General features: G+C 49.4%; 1 protein-coding gene across 3 annotated transcripts in view; it reads right to left on the bottom strand.

The window, feature by feature from the left end:
• GTF3C1 (general transcription factor IIIC subunit 1) overlaps positions 1-27,700 on the bottom strand; it is a 2,762,707-nt gene that overhangs the window by 706,892 nt on the left and 2,028,115 nt on the right. For all 3 annotated transcript variants that reach the window (XM_086940909.1, XM_086940911.1, XM_086940910.1), the window contains one exon: positions 24,607-24,804. In XM_086940909.1, coding sequence (XP_086797035.1) covers positions 24,607-24,804 — 198 coding nt within the window. The remainder of the gene's footprint in view (positions 1-24,606; positions 24,805-27,700) is intronic.

Below are 27,700 nucleotides of genomic sequence, written 5' to 3'. Positions count from 1 at the left end.
TTCGTGTCCGGTTCCTCCTATTGGAACTCCAACATACGAGCTCTATGTTAAGCACGTCGCAGGCCCTATCACATATAATGAAGTCTGGATCCGATACACCAGAAATGATGGTGTCTTAAAATGGCCACAATATGGTAGCTTTGATACAGAGATTTTAGATAATCTAGAAATTAAACCTTTCAAAAAGAAAGCCCGGCCGGCAATGATTGACTCTTTTCGCCTATTGCGCAAGCAAGCCAAACAGAAAGAAATGAAATTAGCAAAGAAAAATAAACGAGGTATGTCCATGGTACAAGCTGCCATTGCATTTAGAGATAACGAGGAAGAGCAGGAGAGTGAACAAACACTTAGAAGTAGGAAGCTAGCAGTAGATAAATGCTACCCAGTTCTGCCAAATAGAGGACAGGAATCAAAAGAGACACTTGAGAAGGATCCTTTAATGTCTCATTTACTGAGTTCACCACCCCCCTATGCACAAAATGCTACTGCACCCCCGCAGCGCTTTGTTATACCGCGCCCCGCCGCACGAACACCAGTTCTTCCACAAGCACCAGCTCCTCTTCAGCTGGTTTCTACCTCCCCGGCGCAGCCCTCTCAAGGGCCGCCGCCTTTGCTACATACTCCATCTGCTTTCTCTATGACTTCGCCTACTGCTCCAACTGTTTACCCGGATACTACTTATGCTACTGCCTCAACTTCTACTTTACATCAGCCTGTCTTTTCTGGCGTTTCTACCTTTCCACCAGCTTCTCCTTCTGTTCGACAAAGTCGCAAACACTGTCACTGGTCTTTTCTCACCTTTCTTTGGGTCGCCTAAAACGACCCCTAACTCAGAACGTAGACAGTTGCGAAGTCGACAGCCTGATTATCAGGAAAGAGAAGTGCTGAATGAATTAGCACGTAAATGGGCTACTGATACTGTAAAGTATGACGTTCAGTCCATTATTGAAGTCTTCCGCCAGTGGGAAGTGTCCACACAGAGATATGCTTTTGAACAAATGTGTGTATTTCTTTCTGAGGATTTGAGAGGAAATGATACTGAGTACGACCTGCGCGAATTATTCCGTGTGCGATTCAAGTTCGCAGAAGGTATGATTGTGGGTGCCGATGTTGAATTAGCGATAGACATGTTGTTGTCTTATAGGAGTAAGGGAAGTAATTCTGGACCACTTGCTGATCATGACAGGCCAGGTAGGAAAAAGGCGCGACAGTATCCCATGAGAGAGGTTCCTCCAGTTTGGAGGGAAGGTGATGCAAATGCGAATCCAGCAATTCCGCCACATTTCCAGCGTGTATGGGTACATGTCCCTTGGAAAAGATCTGAAGTTTTAGCGTTAAAGCAGACGTTGCCTGATCCCCGCAAAAATCCTGCAGGGTATTATAAGGAGTTATCACAGACTGCCAGCTCCTGTATCATGAATCTAGCAGATGTAGACATGTTGTTTGGGAATGTTGTCCCACAGCCTTTATGGGGTAAGATCGTCATGCAGATCATGATCAAGAATTAGGTGATACATGGGTCAATATTGCTGCTGCTGATGCTAGACAAATTGGTGGCTCTAAGCCCGAGCCTTTGGTAGCAGAACTTCCTGGTAGAATTATCACGTATATGAAGACTTTAATGCCCGAATTGCGTGTGAATTGGGACAAGTTGTCTGCGTGCAAGCAGAAGAAAGATGAGAATGTGTCTGAGTTTTTCACGCGGTTTAAAGAGACCTTCGTCGATCATAGTGGTCAGGATATGGCTACTGAGGGTGGCCAAAGATTGTTTGTTGACAAGTTTGTACATAATCTGCTTCCTGAACTATGTAATAAGTTGAAAGATTCAGAGAGTGCATGGGCTGTTTCCACGTCAGCGCAGATTTTAGCCACAGCCCAGTACTACGAAAATAGAGGCAAAGATGAACTAGAGAAGGCTGACAAAAAGACTAAAGAATTGAAAACTAAAGTCCTTCTGCAGCAAGCTTATCCACCTCGTAATAATAGCCAGCACGATTATCAGCAACCACAGCAGTATTCGAGGGACTCACAAAGAAACGAGTCTTCTCAACGGCGTTTACCGTATGGTCCGAATCAGTGTGCGTATTGCAAGGAAGAGGGTCATTTCAAGAATAGTTGTCCAGCTTTGTTACGACGTTTGAATGGTGTTTCTGGTGCAAGAGGTAGAGATGTTCAGCAGGCTCCCAGAGGTAGGGGCCTTGGAAATTTCCCCCAGAATGCCCCTTCTTTTCCGCCTCAGAATTCTATGAACAGCTTTGACCAACAGAATAATGCGTCTTCAAGGACAGCTCAGTACTATGCTGATGACTACTGTGAGAAGGTGGCCTGATATGCAGTGCTCACTATTCTAGTGAACACTATGTATCAGTCCAGCAACCCTTATTGATGATTGGTTGTAAGTCAACCTTATAGACCAGCTATCCTAGTAGCATGGATACGAGCAGTCTAAGGCTAAAGACTCGAGAGGGCGTGTTAAGCCAGCTGTTATACCACACATATACCCCTTGAATACCCAGTGAAAGGACACCACACAAGTGTTATGAAAATAAACAAGATATTTATTAAGAATCACAACAGCCCTGTACTCTTTATGAGGACAGGGTACTAAGCACAACACAAAACTCTTACGAAAATACTTAAGTTAGCACAGTATATACAAATGCCCGAGGGGCACGGAAAACCATATACTCTGAAAGTGGAATGCGAAATTACTAGCAGGTAAGTACAGTACTAATAGGCTTAGGAATCACGAGGGACTTCACTATAGAATCTTCAGATTACTTCTAGGAGGCCTAGGGGACTCGGGTGCAGAGTGTGCACTCTCACGCGTGATGCGGGACAAAGTCTATGGTAGCTAGTAATGACAAAGTTAGTGTTCTCGGGCGAACCCGACCTGGTAGGAGGAAAACGAAAGTGGATTCTGACCATTGGATAGTGAGGCTATGCTGTGGCACCGAAATGCCGAAGTTACCTAGCCCAGGGGCTGCAGCTGCATAGGTCTCAAAAGACGTCGGGAATCCTCTTAGACGGACCAGGAGCCTGGAAGAAAGAAGTTGCTGGCAGGCGACCAGTGAAGAAAGTTAGATGGATCCAAGCCTGGATCGAAGGAAGATGACACCTGAAAGCAGAGGGGACCAAGTTCGAGACTACTAGCCAGTAGTCAGTGGGCACCAGGAGGGCACCGGATGGTAGCCACCTCGACTAGGTGAGTGGGTGACGCTGTGTTCGCAGATCTCACGGACCAGGAGGCGTTGTCGGCGACCAGGATGGAGGGGCGAGCTGTCCCACGATGGATGAAGCTGTCGGCGTCGCTGGACCCAGGATTGGGCAACAAAGCCTTGGCAAATTCAAGCCCACGCGGTGGACTCAAAATGGCGTCTGGAGTGGACCAGGAGGGTCCGGGGTGCCTCTCTTGAAGAAGGAAGCAAGGGCCAGTCTGGAGCAACCAGACCAGCAGCAGTGATGTCGCCGGGCGTCGTGAAGAAGGCCACAAGCCAGCCGGCTAGTAGCCACACAGCGCTGTGAGCAGGCAAAAGCAGAAGGGCCCCACGCAGATCGTGGAGATGCTGGAGGGCTGATCTTCGGTGCTGGAGCTGCTCAGGGTTGGGGCTTCTCGGACCCCAAAGCACTCACCAGTGGAGCACACGGTGGGCTTGTTGCAAAGAAGTCGTGCAGTCTTGGCGATCGTCGGTCCCTCGAGGTCTCGTCGCACTCACAGTTCTCAGCTTTGCTGTAGAGGTGAGTAGAGGTCAGAGGTGCCAGGGAAGCCGGGTCTCGTCGAGCTGGGTCGTCGGATTCGTGAAGAAGGACTTGCAGCAGACCGCAGTGTTCTTAGGATGGTGCCTGCGGATGCAGGGTGACTACTCCTTAGCCACAAGGGAGAATCTTGAAGAAGGAAATCTTGATGCCTTTCGCAGAAAGTCGAGTTTTGATTCCAAAGATGATCTGATTTGAACAGGGGGCCCGCTCCCATCTTTATACTAAAAAAGGGGGCTGACCCGGTGACTAGGTCCTGCCTATGGGTGGGACTAGGAGGGGGGTGGTTACACCCCTCTCCCATGCCGGACTTCCCCAGGCCAGGGGCTGGTGTGCCCCTGGAACTGGTTCAGACTGGCCTATGCGTAGTGAGCACCGGGGTGCCACTCAGCAGTCACCTTCCTGTAAAGCCCTGCCAACCCAGGATACACAAAACCATGTCTGGGACGGTGCTAGCACCGCCCCTGACAGGAAACCCTTTGTCCAGGCTCCCCTCGCTGGAAGGACTCCCAGCTGCAGGGGGTCAGACTCGTGTCTGTGGTGGCAGCATCCATTTTGTGGAGCTGAGGCTTCGTTTAACTTTAACCGGGGTTCACAGTTACATACATGTCGTGTCCCTCTAGAAGGGTGGAATGCTAACCCCGTCGCCAGAATTGGCGAGGGGTTAGTATTCCAATTCGTATGACACCTTACTCGACATGTTTTGATAAAGCAATACCAAAGATAGCATTTAACCGCGAGGATTATAATGCACTTAAGAGTATATGGTATGCGATATCATGGAACAGCTATTAGGACTTGGTTCCGCAAGCTGCAGACAGGCTCAGCTCATGCCAGAGCACCATCTCACACGATTCCAAGCACTCTGCCTTCAGGATTGTTAAGGCCTGCCATAGGAGTGACTGATAGGAATCTGTGTGTCCATTTTAGGGTTAGGTATAGGTATACTACACCTACAGCAAAGGGTGATTACACGACTTTGCCCCAGCTGTCATGCAGCCAGTTGTGTCAAATTTAGGAGGCCAGCCAGGGGTGGCATAATACATGCTGCAGCCCCTGGCAGCCCTGGGTACACCTATGCCCTGAGTTACAGGGTCTGATAAGGTGGCCCAGTACCAATTGGTAAATGCACCTAGGGTACATGTGATAATTTAGAGAGAGAACAGCCAGGCTGTGGGTCTGATTGGCAGGCCCACAGCCAGAGAAAGTCGTAAACCAGTGAAACAAAAGCAAAAAATCTGGGTGATCATAGGATTGCAGACCCTACTCTCCTACAACTACTATGCAGAAAACGAGAATGAGGGTAATGATTGCTAGGAAAGCCATGGACAGAGAGAGGGAGTTGTTTCAGTTCCAGTAGATCAGAATGGACCTTATGTTGAGGTGATTACATCAGGTGGTCAGAGCCTTTTCTGCTGGATACTGGTGCTACAAAGAGTTCTATTATGCACTCAAAACTTCCTGGCGCACCTTTGTCTGGCGAAATGAATGTCTCAGTAGGTTTTTCTGGCGCCCCGGTTAGGAACCCGATCTCTAGTCCTATGTCCCTTTCTGTTGGGCCATGTGAATTAGAAGCACCCCTCATTCTTACAACAGGTTGTGGTGAAAACCTGTTAGGATTGGATCTGTTAAAGAGATTGTATGCAACTTTGTACTGTTCTCCCTCGGGAGTAGAACTTACCCTAGGTAAGAAAGTGGTTTCCCCAATTTATTTGTCAAGGGAAAATATTCCAACAGAATTCTCTTCTCTTCCGGATATACTCTGGGCTACTGGTCCTAATGATGTAGGTCTTTTGGAAATAGCGCCATATGTTATAACATTGAAAGCCAATGTTAGGTTGCCACGCATTCCCCAATACAAGATCTCTAGCGAATGCGAAAAGGCGTTGTTAGCAATCATTTATGATCTGATTGAGAAAGATGTCATTGAAGAGACAAGAGGCAACATGTGTAACAGTCCTGCTCTGCCGGTTTTAAAGCGTACTGATCCTTCCCAACCACCTGTCTATAGGTTCGTGATTGATCTTAGAGAAGTGAATAAGATTGTTGTGCCACAGTTTCCAGTTGTTCCCGATATCACTGCCCTATTGACTATGGTTCCAGCTTCAGCCACTTGGCTCACAGTGATTGACTTGAAGAACGCTTTCTTCAGCATCCCTATTGCCGAGGAGAGCAGAGACATTTTTGGCTTCAATTTAGGAGGTCGAAGCTTCCGCTTCAAACGCGCTCCTCAGGGCTACTGTGAAAGTCCATCTATATTCAGTCAGGCTCTGAAATCACAACTTGACACGATTGTTCTACCTGATGGTGCGGCTCTTATTCAGTACGTTGATGATTTGCTGGTCGCTGCAGATACTGAGGAGATTTGCAAGCAAGCCTCTTTGTCAATGTTGCGTCATTTATGTGATATGAAGCACAACGTCTCTCTTTCAAAACTGCAATTTTGTCGACAAGAAGTGACCTACTTAGGTCACATCTTATCGAAGGAGGGAGGGAAACTGACCCCAGAGAGAATACAGGCAATTGCAAAATTGAGTGTCCCAAGGACACAGAGAGAAGTGCGTGCTTTCCTGGGCATTACATCATATTGCAGGCAATGGATACCGAATTTCTCCTTGTTGGCCAAACCTTTGGTGGCCTTAACTTGCAAGGACACACCGAAACCCATTCCATGGTCTGAAGAGTGTCAGAAAAGTTTTCACGAATTGCGTGATGCATTGTGTTCGGCTCCTGTGTTGGGTACCCCCGACTACAGTAAGCCTTTTACGTTGTATGTCCACGAGAGGGAAGGTTGTGCATTATCAGTCCTGACACAGTCTTTTGGGGGCAAACAGCGTCCATGCACATACTTTTAAGCAACTCTAGATCCAGTAGCTAAGGCATTACCAAGTTGCTTGAGAGCCACTGCTGCAGCAGCTGTCTGTATTCGACAGTCTGCTGGGATAGTAATGAATAATGTACTGATTGTTATGGTCCCACATGCAGTAGACATTTTGCTGAACAGAACGAAGACACAGCACTTAACTAGTGCTCGATTGTCAAGTTATGAGCTGACACTGTTAGCGAGCCATGTACACATAAAGAGGTGTGACACATTAAACCCAGCCACGTTATTGCCCATTCCGGTAGAGACAGATGAGGTCGAACAACATGACTGCTGTTTTAGGACAGAAGAAGAGACAAAAGGGAGAGTAGACTTGCAGGACACTCCCCTTCCTGAATGTAATGTTGCTTTATGGGTTGATGGTTCGTGCTTCAAGTTGCCAAATGGTGATACGACTGCAGCATATGCTGTGACGACTTTGCACACAATTGTTGAAGCTGCACGTATCCCACACAATTCTGCGCAAGCAGCAGAATTGATTGCACTTACAAGAGCATGTGTGTTGGCAAGAGCAAAGAGAGTGAACGTGTACACGGACAGCCAATACGCCTTTGGACGATTGTGGCGTGAACGTGGGTTCCTGACATCGCACGGTACCAAGATCCAGCATGGTCAGTTAGTAAATGAGCTTCTCGAGTCACTGACCTTGCTACTACAAGTTGCGATTGTGAAATGCAGTGCACACAAAAAGATTCAAGATGATGTTGGTCATGGGAATGCATTTGCAGATGAAGTTGCGAAAGACACTGCAAGGAATGTGATGAGTCGAATGTATGTTGCAGGTCCTGCGAGATGGATTGGTGATGTTGGCATGTGCGAAAATACAATTGAGAGTGTGAAGTCCATTCAATCCGAAGCCACAGAGAAAGAGGTGAATGAATGGAGAGAAAGTAAGGGTAGATTGGATGCGAATGGTTGTTGGATCGAACTGTCAGAGCATCAGAGATGGTTGCTACCCGATGCGTATGTGCTTGCCGTGGTGACAATGGCTCATGGAATGGCTCACATCAGTGTGAAAGGAATCTGTAAGTTGTTGGCCCCAGTATGGCAGAATAGTGGAATCCCTAAATGTGCAGAGAATGTGGTCAAGAACTGTATGGTGTGTCCGAAGTACAATCCTGGCAGGGGAACCCCAACTCCAGCTGGTCATTTTGCACCTCCAACGTATCCGTTCGAGGTTTTGCAGCTAGATTTCATCCACATGGAAAGGTGCAACAATCTGAAATACGTACTCGTTGTTGTTTGTGCTTTTTCCAGGTGGGTGGAAGCGTATCCCCTTAAGGACAATACTGCCTTGTCCACAGCTAAAGCCCTTGTCAAAGAATTCTTCCCTAGGTTCGGAATGCCTAGAATGGTCTGGAGTGATAATGGGAGTGAATTCGTGGGACGAGTGATGAAGAGAGTGTGTGAGAGTCTAGGCATACAACAGAAGTTTCACGCTGCAAATCACCCCCAATCAGCTGGATTAGTAGAGTGCTATAACGGCCCTCTAAAATTGAAATTAGCCAAGATTCAAGCCAGCACAGGTCTTAAATGGCCTGACGCCCTGCCTTTGGCACTCCTGTCGACAAGAATGACTGTCCACTCTAGAGTGGGACTTAGTCCTCATGAAATAGTGTTCGGTCGCCCAGCTAACATATGAGGAGTGCCAAGGCCCTCAAAGCTCAGTGAGATAGAGCATCCTGTACTGCTTGACTATTTGTACGAATTGACGGCTACATTACGTGTTTTATACCAACAGGTCCATGACTCTCTGCCTCCGGTTTCTGAAGCTCCAGGACATCAAATCGATCCTGGATCCTGGGTGTTGGTGAAAAACTTTCAGCGAACAAAGAACGAACAGCCCAGGTGGACCAGCCCACACCGCGTCCTTCTTTCCACAAGATCAGCCGTTCGTGTGGTAGGAAAGAAGAACTGGATCCACTGCAAACGGATCCCTTTGCCTCTGCCCTATGACCGGTGGGTCCAGGAGGGTGTCGCCGACTCAGAGACTGAGACTGTGCCTCGCTTCTTACCCTTCAGTGATGCACGTTTGAAAGGAACTACTTCAGAGAAGGAGAGAGATAACATTCTGCAAGGATCTGTGCCACCGTCAATGCAGTTGGACACTACTGAGCCTGAACTCCTGTTTCTAGACCATACAGCTCCTGGTCGAAACCGCTATAACTTGAGGCCAAGACATATGACTAAGGACAAATAAAAACGATTTTTCTTTTTGATTGTGCAGCTCTCTCATCTAGGACACTTGCTCATTTTTTGATTTTCGAACCGCCATCCGGTTCTGCTGCTAGGGCCGCGGTTGCCACAGTCTTTGGAGTGCAGCTGGAGACGGTTAGGTCGACAGTTCTATTGGTTCATGGGAGTTACCATAGGATTGACAGAAGCACTCCTTAGCAGAATCAATCTCCCACCGCGGGCAGCAACTTAAGAGGATGGAGTTTCCAAAGATGGAGAGAACTGCTAGACTAGCGAACTTCGAAAAGACAATATGCACTGTGATGGCAAGAAAACAATTTTTAATAATATGCATTTTAATGTTGTGTAGCATAATGGTGTTTTTGGTGGGCTATGCTTTGTTCACCTTTCGAGTCACATTTGTACACGACACTCAGCCCACACCTCCTCCTACTGTTTCCCCGCATTCCTTTCACCCTCTACCTGAACACGAGTCTGTCAGAAGATTAGAATTTGTAAATAACTCATTCGTCCAGCTCCTACACCAGCACCAGTCTGTAATGAACACAACGAATTGTTGGGTATGTGGACTTATGCCAACACGACAGATAAGGGTATCCCGTATTTTGTCCTGCCATTTAGTTACTATGGTTCTCTGTGGGCTTTCCAGACAATGTTCCTGTTTGCCATAGAACCGTATCCCCCGCGTCCCACAGGAAGAAATTCAAGCAACAAGGCACTAGTGGCAGGAATCAGAAATATGAGCAGGGATATTGACACATATTGAACGATTCCCAAAGACGAGTTTACAGCGTACAGTAGATGGAACATAACTAAGTATGGGATTTCCTTGAGTGAGAGCCAGAAAGCAAAGAAATCCTCCCCAATCTGGATAGTACCCCATCAAGGTCACCTCTGTCTGCAGGGAAATGGCAAAAACCCTAGAGCTCAGTTAGGGAAGAGTGTCTGTACTGAAACTTACGTTTTCTCGTCTCAGACCTCTCCTTCATTCCTAGCAGCTAAGGGTACCTACTTCGTCTGCCACGATAGAGCGTATACATGGTTGCCCCCTGACTTCTCGGGCACATGTTTTATCTCGTTTCTGTTGCCACCCACCTACACGGCCGAGGCAGATTACCATCGGACAAGGACAGTTAGGGGTGTCGTGAGTAAAGACGACACTGCGGAACAGGAGTTTGGAGACTTCGCGAAAGGTTTTCTGCCGTTTTGGGGGCCTATGGTGAACAGCAGGAACATCCGCCAATTGACGAGGGTAGTTGAATCCGCCGTGATTGAAACGGCTGGTGCCCTTAGTAACTTGACTGCAGAGCTCCAGTCGGACCGCCTTATGAATCTTCAGAACAGGGTTGCCCTAGATGTCATACTTGCAGACCGTGGTGGGGTATGTAAAGTGATCCAATCCAGTTGCTGCATTTTCATCCCTGACAATGCTCCGACAGTATACCAGGCCATCTCCAAACTGCACAAGATCTCTGAGTCCATTCATGTGGACAAAGGAGACTGGTCCTTGCTGGGGTGGTTCTGGGAACTGATATCTGCCTGGGGATGGAAAATTCTGATAGTCATTGGAATGATCTTAACCATTCTGTTCATGTTCTGCCTGTGTGTGCAGTGCGCTCCTGCAATATGTGGCCTCTGTGCTACATCATGTGTAAGGAAGCCTGTGTCAAGGGACTAACTAAGCAACAGGATGATGCTACAGCAGCATCTCCATGACTTCATGAATACAGATTTGGACTCAGATTAGCATGAGTTATTGCCTATATAAGGGCAAAAGGAGGGTCTGTGGTTCTGAAAATTCTGGACCCTGCTATAATGTGGTACCGAAGCCCAACACTCGTGTCAGAAAATATCATCATACCATGACGAATTTGGTATCGGCAGACCGGTAATGATTAGGACATTATACCTGTGCATTTGCGTCACGATTGAGTGACGAGAACACCCCTGAATCATACTTTCTGTCTTGAACCCTCGGGTTCAATTTTGTGAGCGGCATCCATCTTGTGGTTGCCCTTACATAGTCAATTGACCAAGGCCGAATTCGAGCTGAAAGGACACGTCCACCTTTCCTGACTCCTCTGTGACCTGGGCGAGCTGCCTCCACTGCCTCCAGCCAAACCTGTTCGGGCAGTCCCCAACCCAGTGGTCGAGCAAGATTAGCATCAAGGCACAACATGTCAAACCATTTACCGCATACAAACCACGCTTTATCATACACACACCTGTCCCTGTTTCTTCTTTATGGCTAGTTTTACAAGGAGGAGGTGCCAGATTTTATTGGGGGTTCATCGATATCTGATGGAAGTTCTGGGCCTGGCTGGGTAATCTATCACGAACTGGACATACGAAAATGTTGGCTGGCCATCATGACTTTGCTTTTCTTTTGTTGCGAAAATATGTATATGGTTGTACCATAAAACAAAGAATTCTTGCCTGAAGCTGATATTTTTGTATAAAAGGAGAAGGCTGGTTCTGTAAAAACGAACAGTCTCCTGAGAATATACACACCGTGCTGTTGTACTTCTAGGACGCTTGTTACTTGGTTGCAGCCAATAAAACTCGATCTTTGACATCACCTAGAAGACTCTGTGTTTCTGTGGTCCAACAAAGGAAGAACTCAAGAGGTCTCTGGGTGTTCCCCCTGGCACCGCCGGGTCCCTAAAAACCCGGTACCTCAACACCTGAGGAGTACTGGTGAGGCCGAAAGTGGCATGGCAAACCCAAAATGCTTCCGCAGATAACCTCTGTGGGACTGCATACGGGTATATGAAAATATGGGACCTGCAAGTCCAAGGACAACATCTAGCCACTTAGGTCCTGGGCAGAGGAAATCTGGGCCAGTGTGAGCATTCTGAATTTTTCTTTCCGCAGGAAAACATTCAGAGGATGAAGATCTGAGATTGGCTCAATGTCCTCATTCTTCTTCAGTACAAGCAAATAGCGAAGGTAGCAATTCTCTCCTATTTTTGAGCCCGGAACTCTCTCAATGGGCCCTTTGGAGAGTAAAACGGACACTTCTTTCCACACAATGGACAGGTGGTCCACTGAGATTTTCCCTGATGTGTGGAGAAGATCCGGGGAGCAAAAGGAAGGGTAGCGTATGGCCTTGCTAAACAAGTTGGAGGACCTATCTGTTGGATGTGATGTATCGTCATTCTGGAATAAGGTGCTGGATCATGTCTCCCAAGACTGATTTTGTGCCACGAATTACAAGATAAAGCATCTCAGAGGCTGTTGCTGCAAGTTAAGAATATTGGGAGGACTGGTGCCCTTGATGGCTTGCATGTTTCTTGATCCACGTCCATGACCTCCAGAGAACTGGCGTGATTGCAGCAGAGGCTGAGTAAACTGATGCTGTCCATACACCAGTCCCCTAGAATAGCCTCTGAATTTTCCGAACTGGTGAGAACACTGTATGGCAGGGGTCATAAGACCCACAGAACGTGCTGTGGCCTGCTTTCCTTGAAGAGCGTTTTTTTGAAGGCACAGGCGTGAGTCATCGAAAGGCATATCCATGAGAGACCTTTATGTCACCAGAGAATCCGGTGGAGCACATCCACACAAGGTGGCGGTGCACCAATCTAGTGAGAATCGCCCTTCCTAGAGAATCAGTAATATTAAGGTCAGTGTTAATAACATATTAAGTTGCATCTTGACTATCCTAAATAGTTTGAGCCAATGAAGCCCTAAAGCGGTCTGGGACCATTGGCAAGATTTTGTTGGTCATGTCCCATAGCATGTGCATATATCTGGCCAACAAACAAACAGCGTTTAAAGACCTCAGGTATGAGGGGGCGTGGCCAAGCGCCGATCATGGCGGACGTGTAGTTGAAGAGCTCCGTCCTTAGCCCTCGAAACTAGCGAATTATCCTGCCTGCCTGAAGTGCGACCCACCTAGATATTGTGCCCGGAGCCTCAGGAGGTGAGCGGCGAGCAGCGACGGAGAGCCGCCCCCCTCGGACGCCACTGGGAGACTGCGGCGACTGCTGGGGCCTACTACATTGTGGTGAGTCGCGGCCTCGATTGGCCAAGTGACCGAGCTGCCGCCAGGTATCCGCGCACTGTGAGGGGGACCCCGGACGGAGACGGGATACGGAGCCCGCAGGCAAGCCCATGGTCGGTGGCGGGCGCCTGCTCCGGCTATCACCATACTACCCCCCCCCCTGAGATGAAAACCCCAGACGGACCCGTCCTGACCGGGCTACCCCGCCCGCAGCCGTAGGAGACACCGGGACCGGCCCAGCGCCCGCCTGAGAGCCGGTGAGGAGAGTGGGGCCGGGGGAGCGAGAGGAAGATCATTGGCACCCGGGGACCCGAGGCCGCTGCCTGAGCCACGCATCAACAGCGCGGTGCGATCCAGCGCCGCTGCGGTGCCACAGTCACCATCTTGTCTTCCCCCTGGGCCCCAGATTCCCCGAGTGACTGGTGCGGCGCCCTACCCTGCCTGGAACACGCTGGCCAACCAGGGAACAGAGGCGCTGAGGACACACTGCAACACCGACACGGCCCCTGCACTCGTTACCAGGGTGGGGGCCCCCGAGCACCTTCACGGGGTCCAACCACACGACGGCCCGCGGGCGGGCCACTGACCACGAGATCCCTGCTGCTGGATCAGGCGAGTGGCGCTTCCCTTCCTTCCAGCCTCTGACGTGACCCCCCCCCCCCCCCCCACCTGCGGTCTGTGGCCCTCCCTGATCACCTCGCCGAGGTCAGGACTATTGCCATACGCAGGACCCTTCGCAAGGCGCCACCACACCCACCAGAGGCGCTACCATAACCCCAGCACCATTGACTCTGTTTGATCTGGGGACTTGCCCAACACTTGCCTCCTTCACGTTGGCTCAAGTGGCTGCATAAGTGCCCTGCGGCACTGTGTGTGGACAGCTGTACAGGCCGGGAACGGTGGGTGCACTTTCTACAACGCCACCCTGCATACTAGATCGATGGGCAGGCACAGGGGCAGGGCCCAAGACCACGGCGCACCGACGGACATGCAATCCACGGGCTCGGAGGACCCACTAGCCTCCTCAAATGTGGGCATTATCCCACCGACAGGGAAAGGATCGCAGGACGCCAAACTGGATCTTATCCTCAACGAAATACGTGCCACACGTGAGGCACTGGAATCACGCATAGACAGCATGGCAACGGGCCTCTCCTTGCTCCGAGCAGATCATAACAAACTGGCAGAGCGAGTCTCGGAGCAAAAAATAGCGCTGAACGATCTCATACCCCAGCAGACGGAACACTCTGCGAAGCTGGAAGGCATGGAGAAACAACTCAAACAGCTGTGGGAAAAGGTGGATGATGCGGAAGGACGTGCACGCCGCAACAACGTCCGCATCCTAGGCATTCCGGAACGAAGAGAGGGGAGAAACCCTACCCAATTCGTGGAAGATTGGCTAAGGAAAACGGTGGGCCCGGAAGATCTTACCGCCCTGTACAGTGTGGAACGGGCGCATAGGATGCCGTCGAGACCTCCGTAACCGGGAGCGCCCCCTCGTCCCTTGATTGCGCGCCTTCTTCACTACAAGGACCGTGACACTGTGCTGAGGGTGGCCCGAGAGAAAGCGCCAATACGCTATGAGGACAAGAATGTCTCCGTATATCCTGACTTCACGCCCACAGTACAACGAGCCAGATCCACCTTCATGGGGGTGAAGCGCAAATTGCGAGAGAAAGACTAGAAATATGCACTCCTGTGCCCCGCACGCCTCAAAATCCTACATGGTAACAAATCTCACTTCTTCGACTCGCCAGAGGAGGCGGAGGAATGGATGGAGGTAACGCTAACACCACCGGCCTCGCAGGACCCATTTGCCGACGCCAGGAGCGACAGACATCGGAGTCCGCCGGACCGGAGGGACACCGCTTCCAACACCAGACGAACCCCCTCAACGGGGTCATCGCCGAGGGCACAGACTACAGGGGACCGGCTAGCAGATCAATCATCAGTGGTGCAGCTGACAGAGGAGGCGCTCGCCGCTCAAGACGCGGGCACAGCCAGGGACCGGACCATCACCTCTGACACACACACCGAAGTGTCAGGATCGGTGGACAGCCTGCAATTGTTCCCTAAGATCACGGCTCAGATGGCAGCAGAATTTTGAGCAGCAGCACGTTGAACGCTCTCTGGGTGGTAATGTATGAACGATCTCACTCTCTGCACAAGGTGGGTTGCCAGAGGGCCTAGTTTATGGAGGGCTACCATGCCATCGCAGGGCAATAAGAGACAGGCACGAGTGGTCTACTCCCCCCACCACATGCACATGGAACTGGTTGACTTATGCCCACGTTGGGCATCTTGGTTCGGCTCCCGAGCCCGTTGGCCTGGGGACCTTAATGTTAAGGGGTTAACTGTTTGCATGACACTCCTCTCCTGTAGTATGACGTATTTGGCATGGACACCCATGAGCTCAACATTATTGCATTGCACGGTCAGTCATGGGGCCACTTAATGTTTACCACTTGTGCACCTGGAATGTGCGGGGCATGGGCTCGGTTCACAAACGGCACAGGATACTGGCCCAACTCAACCGTAGGGGAATCATGATAGCTTGCCTGCAGGAGACACACTTGAACAGCTCCGAAAACATGAAACTGCGCAAGAAATGGAGAGGGCAACTCTTCGCTACGTCCTATTCAGCGTTCTCTAGGGGGGCAGCCATTTGGCTTCGCAATTCTGTTCCCTTTAAACTGACAGAGCAGAGAATCGACAAAGAGGGTAGATATGTGTTTGTAAGGGGTTTATTGGATGGGGATTCAGTCGTGCTTGGTTGTGTGTATTCACCGAATTCAGGTCAATCGGAGTTTTTGGTAAATGTCAATGGGGTCCTTGCGGATTGGGCAGATCATCACTGGGTGATTGGGGGGGATTTCAACGCTGTGTTAGATGTTGCTCTGGACAGGTCACACCCCCCACTGCATGCCACCGAAAGCAGGAGACAGGCGGACGCACTGGCACAATGGGCAGAGGGTTGGGATTTGTCGGATGCATGGCGCAGCACACATCTACTGGACAGGGAATATACCTTTTTCTCCCCACCGCACCAACTACACACCAGAATAGACCATATATTCTGCTCCCGTTCCCTGATGGGGTCGATTGTCCAGGCTCAGCACATGGGAAAGACCCTTTCGGATCATAACCCTGTCAAGCTTACTTGGCAATGGGGCCGACTACTGGCTCCCATCCCGACTTGGAGATTGCCCACGGAACTGCTTGAAGACACGGTCTTCAGGTCGTCCTTGTCAGACGCCATTGAATCCTACTTCGACACGAACGCAAATACAGCCAGCACCCGACAAATAGAGTGGGACACCTTCAAAGTCTTCCTCAGAGGAGAGGCGATGATCACCCGGGTGGGCAGGAGACGGGAGGTGATCAATAATTTAAAAGAGGTGGAGGGTAAATTGGCGACCCTAGCGAGTGAAGCTGCGTGCACGAATACACACTTCACACCACTGCAGGACGCACATATAAAACACGCCGAGCTACTAGAAGACCTGAGATTATTAGATTACAGGGAATACACTAATAGACAGCACACGCAGGCGGATAGATCTGGCCCCCTGCTGGCCCATATTATACGAGACTCTCCAGTGTACCATCCGATTTTGGAAATATTTGACCAGGATACTGACTTCGACTCAAGTAGGAATGAACACTGCATTCAAAGACAACTACATCACACTCCATGGCCCCCACCAACACCTCTCAGAGGCTGCACTTGAGGGATTTATGGGGGATTTAGAATTACCCCAACTCACCGACAGGCAATGCAAGGACTTGAAGCGTAACATTATGATCGCGGAGATTAGGCAAGAGATACACGCTCTTCCGAGGAGCAAGGCCCCTGGGACGGACGGCCTACCGGCCGAGTTCTATGCAACGTTCGTAGATCTCCTAGCCCCGCGCTTACACGCTATTTATCTGGAAGCGTTGCGGACTACCTCCTTGCCGCAGTCATCCCTACAAGCATTAATAACTTCCCCCTTAAAACCGGGTAAAGATGGGATGCACCTGGCTAACTACAGACCCTTATCTCTCCTCAACACCGATTATAAGATACTGAGCAAGGTGCTAGCGACACGATTGGCACAATTCATTCCGCAACTGATCCGTCCCGACCAGGGTGGTTTTGAACCGGGAAGGAGCACGGCTATGAATCTTAGAAGGCTTGCCCAGCTGATGCTGCGAGACATGGCGGACTTGGGCACCGAGGGCTGCATCTCATTGGATTTGAAACAAGCCTTTGATTCCCTCAGATGGGATTACATGTTAGCTACGCTCGCGAAATTCGGGAATCCACCCGAATATATCGCCTGGGTCAAACTACTATACACCCGCCCCACGGCTCGGGTGCGCACATCCAAACACATTTCAGGACCAATAGCCATAGCGAGAGGCACCAGGCAGGGTTGCCCACTCTCCCCGCTCCTATTCATCCTGGCCCTCGAACCACTGCTCTGTAAACTCCGGACGGCGGCCCCCCTCTGTGGCATTCGGAGGCACGGGACGACACACATTGTGTCCGCCTACGCCGACGATATTATCTTATATCTCCAAGATCTACGGGGCAACCTGGATCCCATACCTCAAATATTTGAGGACTTCAGGTCACTATCAGGCCTCACCATAAGCGAACCCAAGTCCTACGAGTTCACCTTTGAGGACGCTGGCTCGTCCGCTCCTTTACCCTTCGCGCCACACACATTCCAAATGGCAGACACCACCTTCCGATTTCCGAAATCTCGGGATACACATTTACAGGGATGCCGAAGTAATGATTGATGGCAACCTAGGAAGGGCCATGAGAGCACTGAAAACACAAATCCAATTTTGGCTGTCATTGCCCCTATCGGTGGCCGGCAGAGTGGCCATCTCCAAAATGGTAATGCTTCCCCGCCTCATTTACTACTTCACCAACCTGCCATTCCTGATCCCTGCGGCGACATTTAAAACACTAGACACACTCCTCACGGAACTCGTATGGGGACTAGGGCGCAGGCGCATAGGCCTTGCTAAACTACAGCTCACCTCCGGATCCGGAGGCATGGGAGTACCAGACTTCAGGGCCTACAACTACGCATGTCAACTGCAATGGCTGGCCTATTGGCTAGCAGGTCGGAACTTCCACGAGATTACATGACAGAGGAAGATCACACTAAACGGAAAATTCATGCATTGCTCTTACCCCGCTCAGATCTACCGAGAGACACCCCACCGCTCCTCCAACTTGCAGTACTATACTGGCGGAAGGCGTTAAAATACACGCCCGACGACGTCCTATGCCCCCACAATTCCACTTTTGGGTATCCCACTAGAGTCGGGACCGCTCACAACACACAAACTTATGTCCTGGCACGACGCTGGGGTGACACATATAGGAGATCTTTTTACTGCTGTCCTTTGAAGACTTCAGGGCCACACATGGTGTCCCCGGGGGCTCGTTCCTCCTGCATGCTGGCCTTCGCCATTTTGTAACAAGTAGGTGGGCACACGAGGGAAGGGAACCACTCACAAAACCCTTGCCAACGATGCAGTACCTCATGGGGACGGGTAGCCACCTAACTAAGTGGCTCACCGCTAGCATCAGAACAGGGAGAGCGGTCACACTGTCGCCTCTCAGAACGAAGTGGAAAGGAGATATAGGGAGGCCGCTAAGGGACAAGGAATGGGAACGTATCATCCAATTTCCCAAAAAGGTAGCCAGAAACCCCAAGTTCAAGTTCATCCAGCTGATGTTACTACATAGAGCCTACTTAACGCCACACCGCATACACATAATGTTCCCTAATGCTGTTGACGCATGCCCCCGAAGCGCCACGGATGACGCATCACTAGTACACATGTTGTGGCACTGCCCCAAACTAGGTTATTATTGGACCACTATTAATGAACTGCTCAAAGGAGCAGGCGCTTTGCCACAAACACTCACTCTAGAATATGCACTCCTGGGGCTGGGACCAACAGCACGTACAAGGAGCGTGGCAACACGTTTTACTGACATTGCCTTATTGCGAGCAAAATGGGCAATCACGATGAGGTGGAAATCACCAAGGCCACCTGATCCTGATTTATGGAAAGCGGAAGTGACACGTTGGGGCAAAGCAGAGGGTGAAGCACTGCAACGAGAAGAGGCCTTAGGAAAACACCGATTTCACTGGACTGGTTTGCCATACTGGGAATGTTTGAAACAGGGGACGATGGGGATTCTAATGATTCGTTACACATGCATTAAATGCGTCCTGCTATTCTTGAGATTCCATGTACCGTTTCAAAATGTGGTGCACTAGACAATAGTACGGGAGATCCCGTGTTGTTCATGATTATGCCCCTGACTGACTGTGTGGACTGACACTGCTGGGGTAAACTGTAATATGGGTGTAGCCAATTTACAATCTGCTGTTTACGCGCATGCAGTAGGAGTGTCGGGAGATATTTTTGAGGGTGGAGGGAGGGTTTATTTTGGTTCTTATGGGATTGGTACACTCATTCAGAGAGGAAAATGAACAAAATCACAATGTACTATGTAACTATTATTACCGTGCAAACGGGAGCATGTCCCATTCTGATTCATTAATACGATAATGACTTTGTATTTTTGCTCTGATCACTATGCTAATAAACAGATTTTCAAAAAAAAAAAGACCTCAGGTATAAGACTGCAAAAGAGAACATTGATTTTCCAAATGACTACATCCTCTTAGACTTCCTATATGGGGGTGTCATGGGGAATGAGCTGGAGTTCAACCTGTTGTTGAAGCTTGAACCACCAGACATTATGGAGTAGGGTGATTTGTAAGTAAATCAGGGTTGCCAGACGCCAGTCTCTAACACTTGGAAACTTGTCTATTCACAGGTGGGCAGAACAGGGCTTTGACCAAGTGCACAGTTAAGTGTCAGTGAACAGGAGCAAGGGCTCAGAGGTGGCTGGCCCAGGCTGCAAGATAATAATAAATGCATAAGCACATTTATCTCAATCACAACGTAGGGCAGTGTAGGTCTAAGACCTCAGCAACACGTATAACTACCACAGCGAAGGAGGCACTATTTTCCGCTTAAGTGACAAATGGCGAGTTGAACCTGTATCAGGGGTAATATCAAGCCTACTGGCCTCTCATCAGTCCATGTAAACATTATCATCACCATCATTATGAGAGGTGGAGAGGGAGTGATTTGTGTGTGAGTGGGGACGAGGGGTGGATTGCATAAATCATACCCAACCACCATAGTTATCTCCGAGTGGGGCTAAGCTTTTATCTGAGTCAAAACGTCATGGAGCCTCTGAGGGTATGTCTTTTCTAGATGAGTAATAAGATGGAATCAGGCTGTATGATGACCGATTGAGATTTAATAGTGCAGCATCGGTCAGGATCGTGCCCAAGTACGTTCAGTGTCACACATCAGAACCAGCAATGGATACTGCACTGACTATGTTGGTACCATCATCAAAGAGGGAGGGACCAAAATAGGTGATGGAACTGCAGTGGGAGTCTGTACTGGAGCCGGTACATGGACCACAATGGGCACAAGGGTGTCAGTCAGCCCTGAGAACAGATTGGCGAGCAGTAACCAGACTGACTTTTGCTGATGCTAGGGTGCTGAAGGCGCTCTAGAGAGAGCTGGAAGCGTGCCAAATATCTGCAACCTTGCCTTCTTAAAGACTTCAATCTGTTGTGAAGTCACCGAAGACCCAAAGAATTTGGGGAGTGCTGGGACCTACTGCGAGATTGGCCCTGCAACCAGAGAGAGACCTGCTGACACCATGACGCCCTTATGTCTACTCTTTATAGAGAGTAGGGGGGTCCCACATCGTCTTCTTTCCTTTATGTTTGGACTTTGACTTACTAGATACCCCTTTGCAGGAACGTTATGTAGGCTTGAGTGCAGAGTGCCCCAAAGCATCAAAACTCTGCACAGTGATTGGCAAGGGGAGCTTCACCAGTTAAGGGGTTCAATTCTACTAAATCTAAAAGTAAGCAATCTAGTTTAACACAACAAGAGGAATTCCAGATCATAATAGCAGTGACAAAGATGAATTAAGACAGTAAAAGAAACAAACAGAAAGCTGTATGTTGGGGAACTAAAATTTCATTTAAAGAATAAGAGCAACGCCAGATGCATCTAATTAACCAAGAAACAAAACCTACAATGGAACAGGAAACGCAGATCAGTCATACATAAAACGGGTATTCTACAACCTAAAGGAGCTGCCATCACACTAATTCTATTCAGCCCCGTCCCACAAAGCATGAGGTAAATAAAATCCTCCCACCTAAAAAAACTCAAAGGAAATAGAAAAAGGGATAAACAAAGCGTTCACATAGTATTGGAAATCAATGTCGGTGCTATAGAAACTAAAACGTATTAAAAAGAAATGGACAGACGTGCTTGGTGTGGCACAAAAAGGCGTTGTGTTACGGGTACAGTGCCTCCTAGTTGTAGGAGAGTAGGGTCTGCAATCCTATGATCACCCGGACTTTTTGCTTTTGTTTCACTGGTTTACGACTTTCTCGGGCTGTGGGCCTGCCAATCAGACCCACAGCCTAGCTGTTCTCTCGCTAAATTGACATGTGTACCTTAGGTGCATTACCCAATTGGAACTGGGCCACCTTGTCAGACCCTGTCACTCAGGGCATCGGTGTACCCAGGGCCTACCAGATGCTGAAGCAGGTATTATGCCACCCCTGGATGGCCATTTAAATCTGACACAACTGGCTGCACGACAGCTGGGGTGAGGTGGCGTACTCGCCCTTTGCTTTAGATATAGTATACCTATATCTAACCCTCAAATGGACACCCGAGTTCCTATCAGTCACTCCTATGGCAGGCCTTGACAATCCTGAAGGCAGAGTGCGTGGAATCGTGTGAATTGGGCTCTGGCACGAGCCGAGCCCGGTTGCAGCTTGCGGAACCAAGTCCCAATGGCTGTTCCATGATAACGCGTACCATATCGCTAACTTCGGTATCGCGTTATCAAGACATGTCGAGTAAGGTGTCATACGAATCGGGATACTGACCCCTCACCATTGCTGGCGATGGGGTTAGCATTCCACCCTTCTAGAGGGACACGACATGTACGTAACTGTGAACCCCAGTTAAAGTTAACTGAAGCCTCATCTCCACAAAATGGACGCTGCCACCACAGACACGAGTCTGACCTCCTGCTGCTGGGAGTCCTTCCAGCGAGGAGAGCTTGGACAAAGGGTTTCCTGTCCGGGGCGGTGCTCGCACCATCCCAGACAGGGTTTTGTGTATCCTGGGTAGGCAGGGCTTTACAGGAAGGTGACTGCGGAGTGGCACCCCGGTGCTCACTACGCATCTGCCGGCTAGAACCAGTTCCAGGGGCACCCCAGCCCCTGACCTGGGGAAAGTCTGACATGGGAGAGGGGTGTAACCACCCCCCTTTCTGGTCCCACCCCTAGGGCAGGACCTAGTCACGTACCCACCCCTTTCTTTAGGATAAAGGCAGGAGCGGGGACCCTTCCAAATTAGATCATCTTTGAATCAAGAACTACTTTCTACGAAAGGACATTCAAGACTCTTCTCAAGATTTCTCCCTTGTGGCTAAGGAGTAGTCACCCTGCATCCGCAGGCACCATCTAAGAACTCTGCGGTTTGCTGCAAGTCCTTCCTCAGGAATCCGACTGCCCAGCTCGACGAGAACCGGCTTCCCTGGCACCTCTGACCTCTACCCACATTGTCAGCTCAGCTGAGATCTGTGGGTGCGACGAGACCTCGAGGGACCGGCCATCATCAAAACCTGCACGATTTCTTAACCAGCACGACCGCCGAGGGATCCTCTAGTGAGTGCTCTGGGGTCCGAGAAGCCCCAACCCTGAGCAGCTCCAGCACCGAAGTGCAGCCTCCCAGCATCTCCACGATCTGCGTGGGGCCCTTCTGCTTTTGCCGCTCAGCACGTTGTCTGGTTACTAGCCGCTGGCTTGTGACCTTCTTGACGACACCCGACAACCAACGCTGCTGGTCTGGTTGCTCCAGACTGGCCTTTGCTCCCTTCTGAGAGAGGAGCACCCCGGACCCTCCTGGTCCACTCAAGACGCCATTTTAGGTCCACCACGTGGCCCTGAATTTGCCAAGGCTTGTTGCCCCAATCCTGAGCCCAGCGACGCCGACAGCATCAACCTTCGTGGGACAGCTCGCACCTCCATCCTGGTCGCCGACAACGCCTCCTGGTCCGTGAGACTGCAGAGCCTAGCGTCGCCCACTCACCTAGTCAAGGTGACGATCATCCGGTGCCCTCCTGGTACCCTCTGACTACTGGCTAGTAGTACGAACTTGGTCCCCTCTGCTTTCAGGTGTCATCCATCTCTGATCCAGGCTTGGATCTCTACGAACAATCTTCAACTGGTCGCCGGCCAGCAACTCCTTCCTTCCGGCTCCTGGCTCGTCAGCGAGGACTCCCGACGTCTGTAAAGACTTGTGCAGCTGCCCTTGGGCTAGGTAACTTCGGCATTTCGGTGCCCGCATAGCCTCCTTATTTAAGGGTCCCAAAACCCTACCGCTTCCGACTTGCCTTATCGGGTCCGCCCGAGACCACTAAACTTTCCGTGCCCTCGGGCACTTGTATTGATTGTGCACTTGAAGTATTTTCTTAAGAGTTTCGTTGTGTGCTTAGTACCCTGTCCTCATAAAGAGTACAGGGCTGTTGTGATTCTAATAAATACACTGTTTATTTTCATAACACTTGTGTGGTGTCCTTTCACTTGGTGTTCAAGGGGTATGTGATGGTATAACAGCTGGCTTAACACGCCCTCTAGAGTTTAGCCCGAAGACTGCTCGTATCCACGCTACTAGGATAGCTGGTCTAAGGTTGACTTACAACCAATCACCATAAGGGTCGTTTGGACTGATGCATAGTGATCACTAGAATAGTGAGCACTGCATATCAGGCCAACTTCTCACACTAGTAATATAGAATAAGACAAATCTTCACTAATTGACTTGAATCGTCATTAGCGGTATCACTTGTGAGTCTGACCTACTCAAGCCTCTTCTGTTAGTCAAGCATACATGTGGGATCATTGTTCTGCCTTAAGAGTGGCCTTTGCGGCTCTAGGTTACAGCTTCCTTGTTCAGTTTTGTATTATATCATCTTTACCACAACATGCTCGGTTTCTGAATCACGAGCCTATGGGCGCTGGTCTTGTTTGAATGGTCCAGTACCCATTGGCTTCCTGTTCTTTTCAAGTTAAGCACATGTGCTTGCAGTAGGCCAAAAGCAACCACTTACAAATATATTAACTTCTCCAAAGAAACTAGCCTACATTTTTCAAATAAAAAGCATTAAACATGTAAGTGGCCAGCTAGTATGGTTTTGAATTTTCTCAGATTTGGAGGTCCTCTTGGCAGAGTTAAAAGACAAACTAAAATGGAAGAGCTTTGGTCTAACATCCAAGATGGAGCAGCAACAAAGTGACATGTATGTGTCGTTCAAAAAGCATGGATTACAAATATTGCACCAGCTAAAATAACTCTGAACTCAGTCAGTAATTTACAAACTAAATTAGCCACCCAGTCAGTCAAATATACACCAGCCATGAAGAATCTGAATGGACTTGACAGTCATGGTATAAAGATGACCAGGGCCATAAGGAGTAAACAATACATGATAAACTTAATTGAGGAAAATACCTAGCGATTACGTATTTATATAGTCTTATTACTCAGTAATACTATTTTCAGTTGCATGAAGCTGTACAAAAATGCCATTTCAAGGGTAGTAGCTATTTGGTTTTCTTACCTTCCCTTTTTCTCTTTATTTTCAGGTTTCTCCCATTGTCTTTTTTAGAGCGCTTACGTTTTAGATTTTTCCCACCTGTTCCCTTATTTGCTATATTTTGAATATACTCTTCTTCAATTTGAATATTAGTGTGATCTCCTTCAACAGCAAGTATTGCAGGTGTTGGTTTTATATCCTTTAAAATATTTAATCCAGGACCTGAAAAAGATAGTAAATGTTACAATTTTGTGTGCGCTGTATATATACTATTATGTGTAATACACATGTATTGAAGGATTAAAGAACCACTAAAGTGTAACTCTAACAAAATGTATATATACTGAAAGTGCACGATTCAGCCTAACACTCCAAATATTTAGGTGAGGAATGTGTAATAAAAAAATATCAGTAACAAATGATGCAAATTCTTATGTCCTGAAAGCTTCTTTTACAATTCAGTAGGAGCTATAAAAACAAAAACCATCAGCAACAACAACCTATGACAGCAGACTTCCCAACTCCCTGCCCATGATGAAATCATGAAAGGACACTGGCGCTGTATAGGTTACACCATCCACAAGCCAGCGTCAAACACCGCCAGGCTAGCCTTGAACTGGAACCCTGAAGCTAAAGGGAAAGAGGAAGGCCAAGAAACATCAGGCACCGAGGCCTCGAGGTTGATTACACGGAGATGGGCTATACTCGGAGTCAAATTGAAAGAAAAGCTCAAGACAAAAATAGCTGGTGAGCCCTGGATCGGGGCCTATACCCCAAAAAGGTGTAGTAGCTTTTAAGGACTCACGTTGGCTACTTGTGGCAAGAGGAGCCACGTAACAAGACGGAGAGCAAGCAGCGGCGGGTAGTTGAAGGCAGCAGCTGGTTGAGGAGCTAGGCATCAAAAGCCACCAAACTGCAGACCGCAGCCCGCACGACAGCCACTGTGCACCTAGAGCTGCGTCTCTGTCCCTTGGGTATTTTGGACTTCATGCACCGCCGCCATTCGGTTCTGGTGTAGCAAGAGGTGCTTGCTCCGTGGAGGCTCCCTAGCTGGAACTGGGATCCTCCTGTGACGGACATTCATTGAGCGAGCAAGAGGTAGCTTGAGCTGCTGAAAGTGAAGCCAAAACCCTCACACCTTAAAGCCCCCTGGCCCGCCAGAGTAAGGGGAGAAGACAGTGCGTGGAGGGCGTAGTTGCCCTCTTCAGAGAGTGATCCCGGGCCTCCCTTGGAAGTGACCCAGCTAGGACTAGGTGCGGCTTGTGGGACGGCCTGGAGAGCTCCCGCTCATTCAGAACTCGCCTGTTGTGCTCACTCGTTCACCCTGTTCACTTCTACACAGCGCTTTTTAGTGGGCTCTACTCTCAAGCAACAGTGCTGTCCCATCCTTGATCCTGTTTTGGTGTGCTCTTCCGCTTTCCGGCTCTCCTATTTAAACCCGGTTTTTAAAATCTAGTAATTTCCACCCCCTGTTATATTTTAGATAGCTACTTTTTAGCTCCAGTTTGCAATCTCTTCCCTTGGGGAAACTTTATCAGGACTAGGAGTAGAGCATAAAAATGAATTTATTATTTTTACTCCATAAATATTGGTCCCACTGTGAGGCAACTGGGACATGAAAATGTTTTTTTTTTGCATCTACCTCAAGGGTTCACTGGAGCTGTAAGTGGGCCACAAACTTGGGGCCTGAATAGTTCCCCCTTGTTTAGTGCGCTCCACATGATTAGCCATTCCTTTGTCTCTCCCTGGGGATCTTCCTGAAAATCGCTGGGTGGGTATGCCAGTAGTCAGTAGTCAGTGGATGTGTGTTCATTGGGGCGTTGCCCCACTAATACCACATGCCCCTATTTGTTTTCATTTAAAAACATAAAATGTACTTCTACTTCTCACTGACGCTGGCTAATTCCTGGCCGGTCACCGGGCCATAATCAAGAAAATGAAGGGGGTGGGGCTGCGGCAGCACTCAGCTGAGCGCAGCGCTAGTGCGCATTTTTGGTTTTGGGTTGGTCATTTTTACGACCAGCCCGAACATGCGTATTCGCCTTCCCCTTAGGAGAGTGAGGGTTGCTTCATGCCGCAGCCCCAGGTCTCCTAATGGGCGGGGAGTATCCCTGGTCAAGCCAATCCTGGTGCTGCTGGAGCAGCGCCAGGAGTGGCTGAGTGGCACCGCACGCGTTCACACTTCACTGCACAGTCCACAGTATCATGAGAGGCTGACATAATAGCCAGGCATTGGGTGCCGCACGTGGGTGGCACTTGGTGAACGTATGTGGCCAATCACTGTGGCTTATCAAGCCATGCACACAGTGTGATTGGCCATTTTGCTCATGACAATCGTAACATCGTCACAGCAGACCCGCCCCACACACAAACACCACAACATTGGACGCATACGAGTCTACACACCTCGTGTTCAGTGCCTGCCTGCCTAAGTCTATTGCTCATCGTCGTGGCTGGTGCTCGGGTCACCATCACCAGTTTGATACTTTAGACGTCACGTAACGTAAGTCAAGTGTGGAATGCATATGCATTTTATTTCCTGTGAAAAAATGAGATGGGTTTGGTTTGCACAGTTTGGTGTAATTTTATATATGGACCTTTTTTATATGGTTTTAGGAGGCGGCTCTCGTTCGCCTGCGCGGCCTCGAAATCTTAGTATACAGCAACAGCACTTGGAAACAGTTTAAAATGTGTAATCTGTATCCAAGTGTTGTATAGTATACTAAGATCTCGAGGACGCGCAGGCAAACTAGAGCCGCCGCCACAGATGGGGTCCGCCAAAAGAGAAGGTTGTGCGGCCTGTGCTTCCCGCCGACTCTAATTTACGTAGTGGGTGAGTATGGAGTTCAGGGTAGTGTCCCCTTAACTTGGGGAATAGTAGGATCTCCTCCTCCCGCACAGACACAGATTTGTGGAGGGCCTTTTTGGGGGGGGGGGAAAGGACAGAGGCTCCTTCATTTGCGCCTTTGGGTGGGAGGGTGCTGCTCATTAATACCCATGCACTGTGTGCCTCCTTGCAACGCTATTTTTGGAACCCGTTTCCACCTGTGTACCTGGCTCTGTGTTTTGCGTTCCGGGCCCTTGTCAGCCTAGTGGATGATGTCCATCTTCTACGGTC

This window comes from Lissotriton vulgaris, chromosome 10 (genome assembly GCF_964263255.1).
Source record: "Lissotriton vulgaris chromosome 10, aLisVul1.2, whole genome shotgun sequence".
NCBI classification, from domain to species: domain Eukaryota; kingdom Metazoa; phylum Chordata; class Amphibia; order Caudata; family Salamandridae; genus Lissotriton; species Lissotriton vulgaris.
Note: the sequence above shows the minus strand (reverse complement) of the source record. Positions and strands in the feature narration are given on the sequence as shown.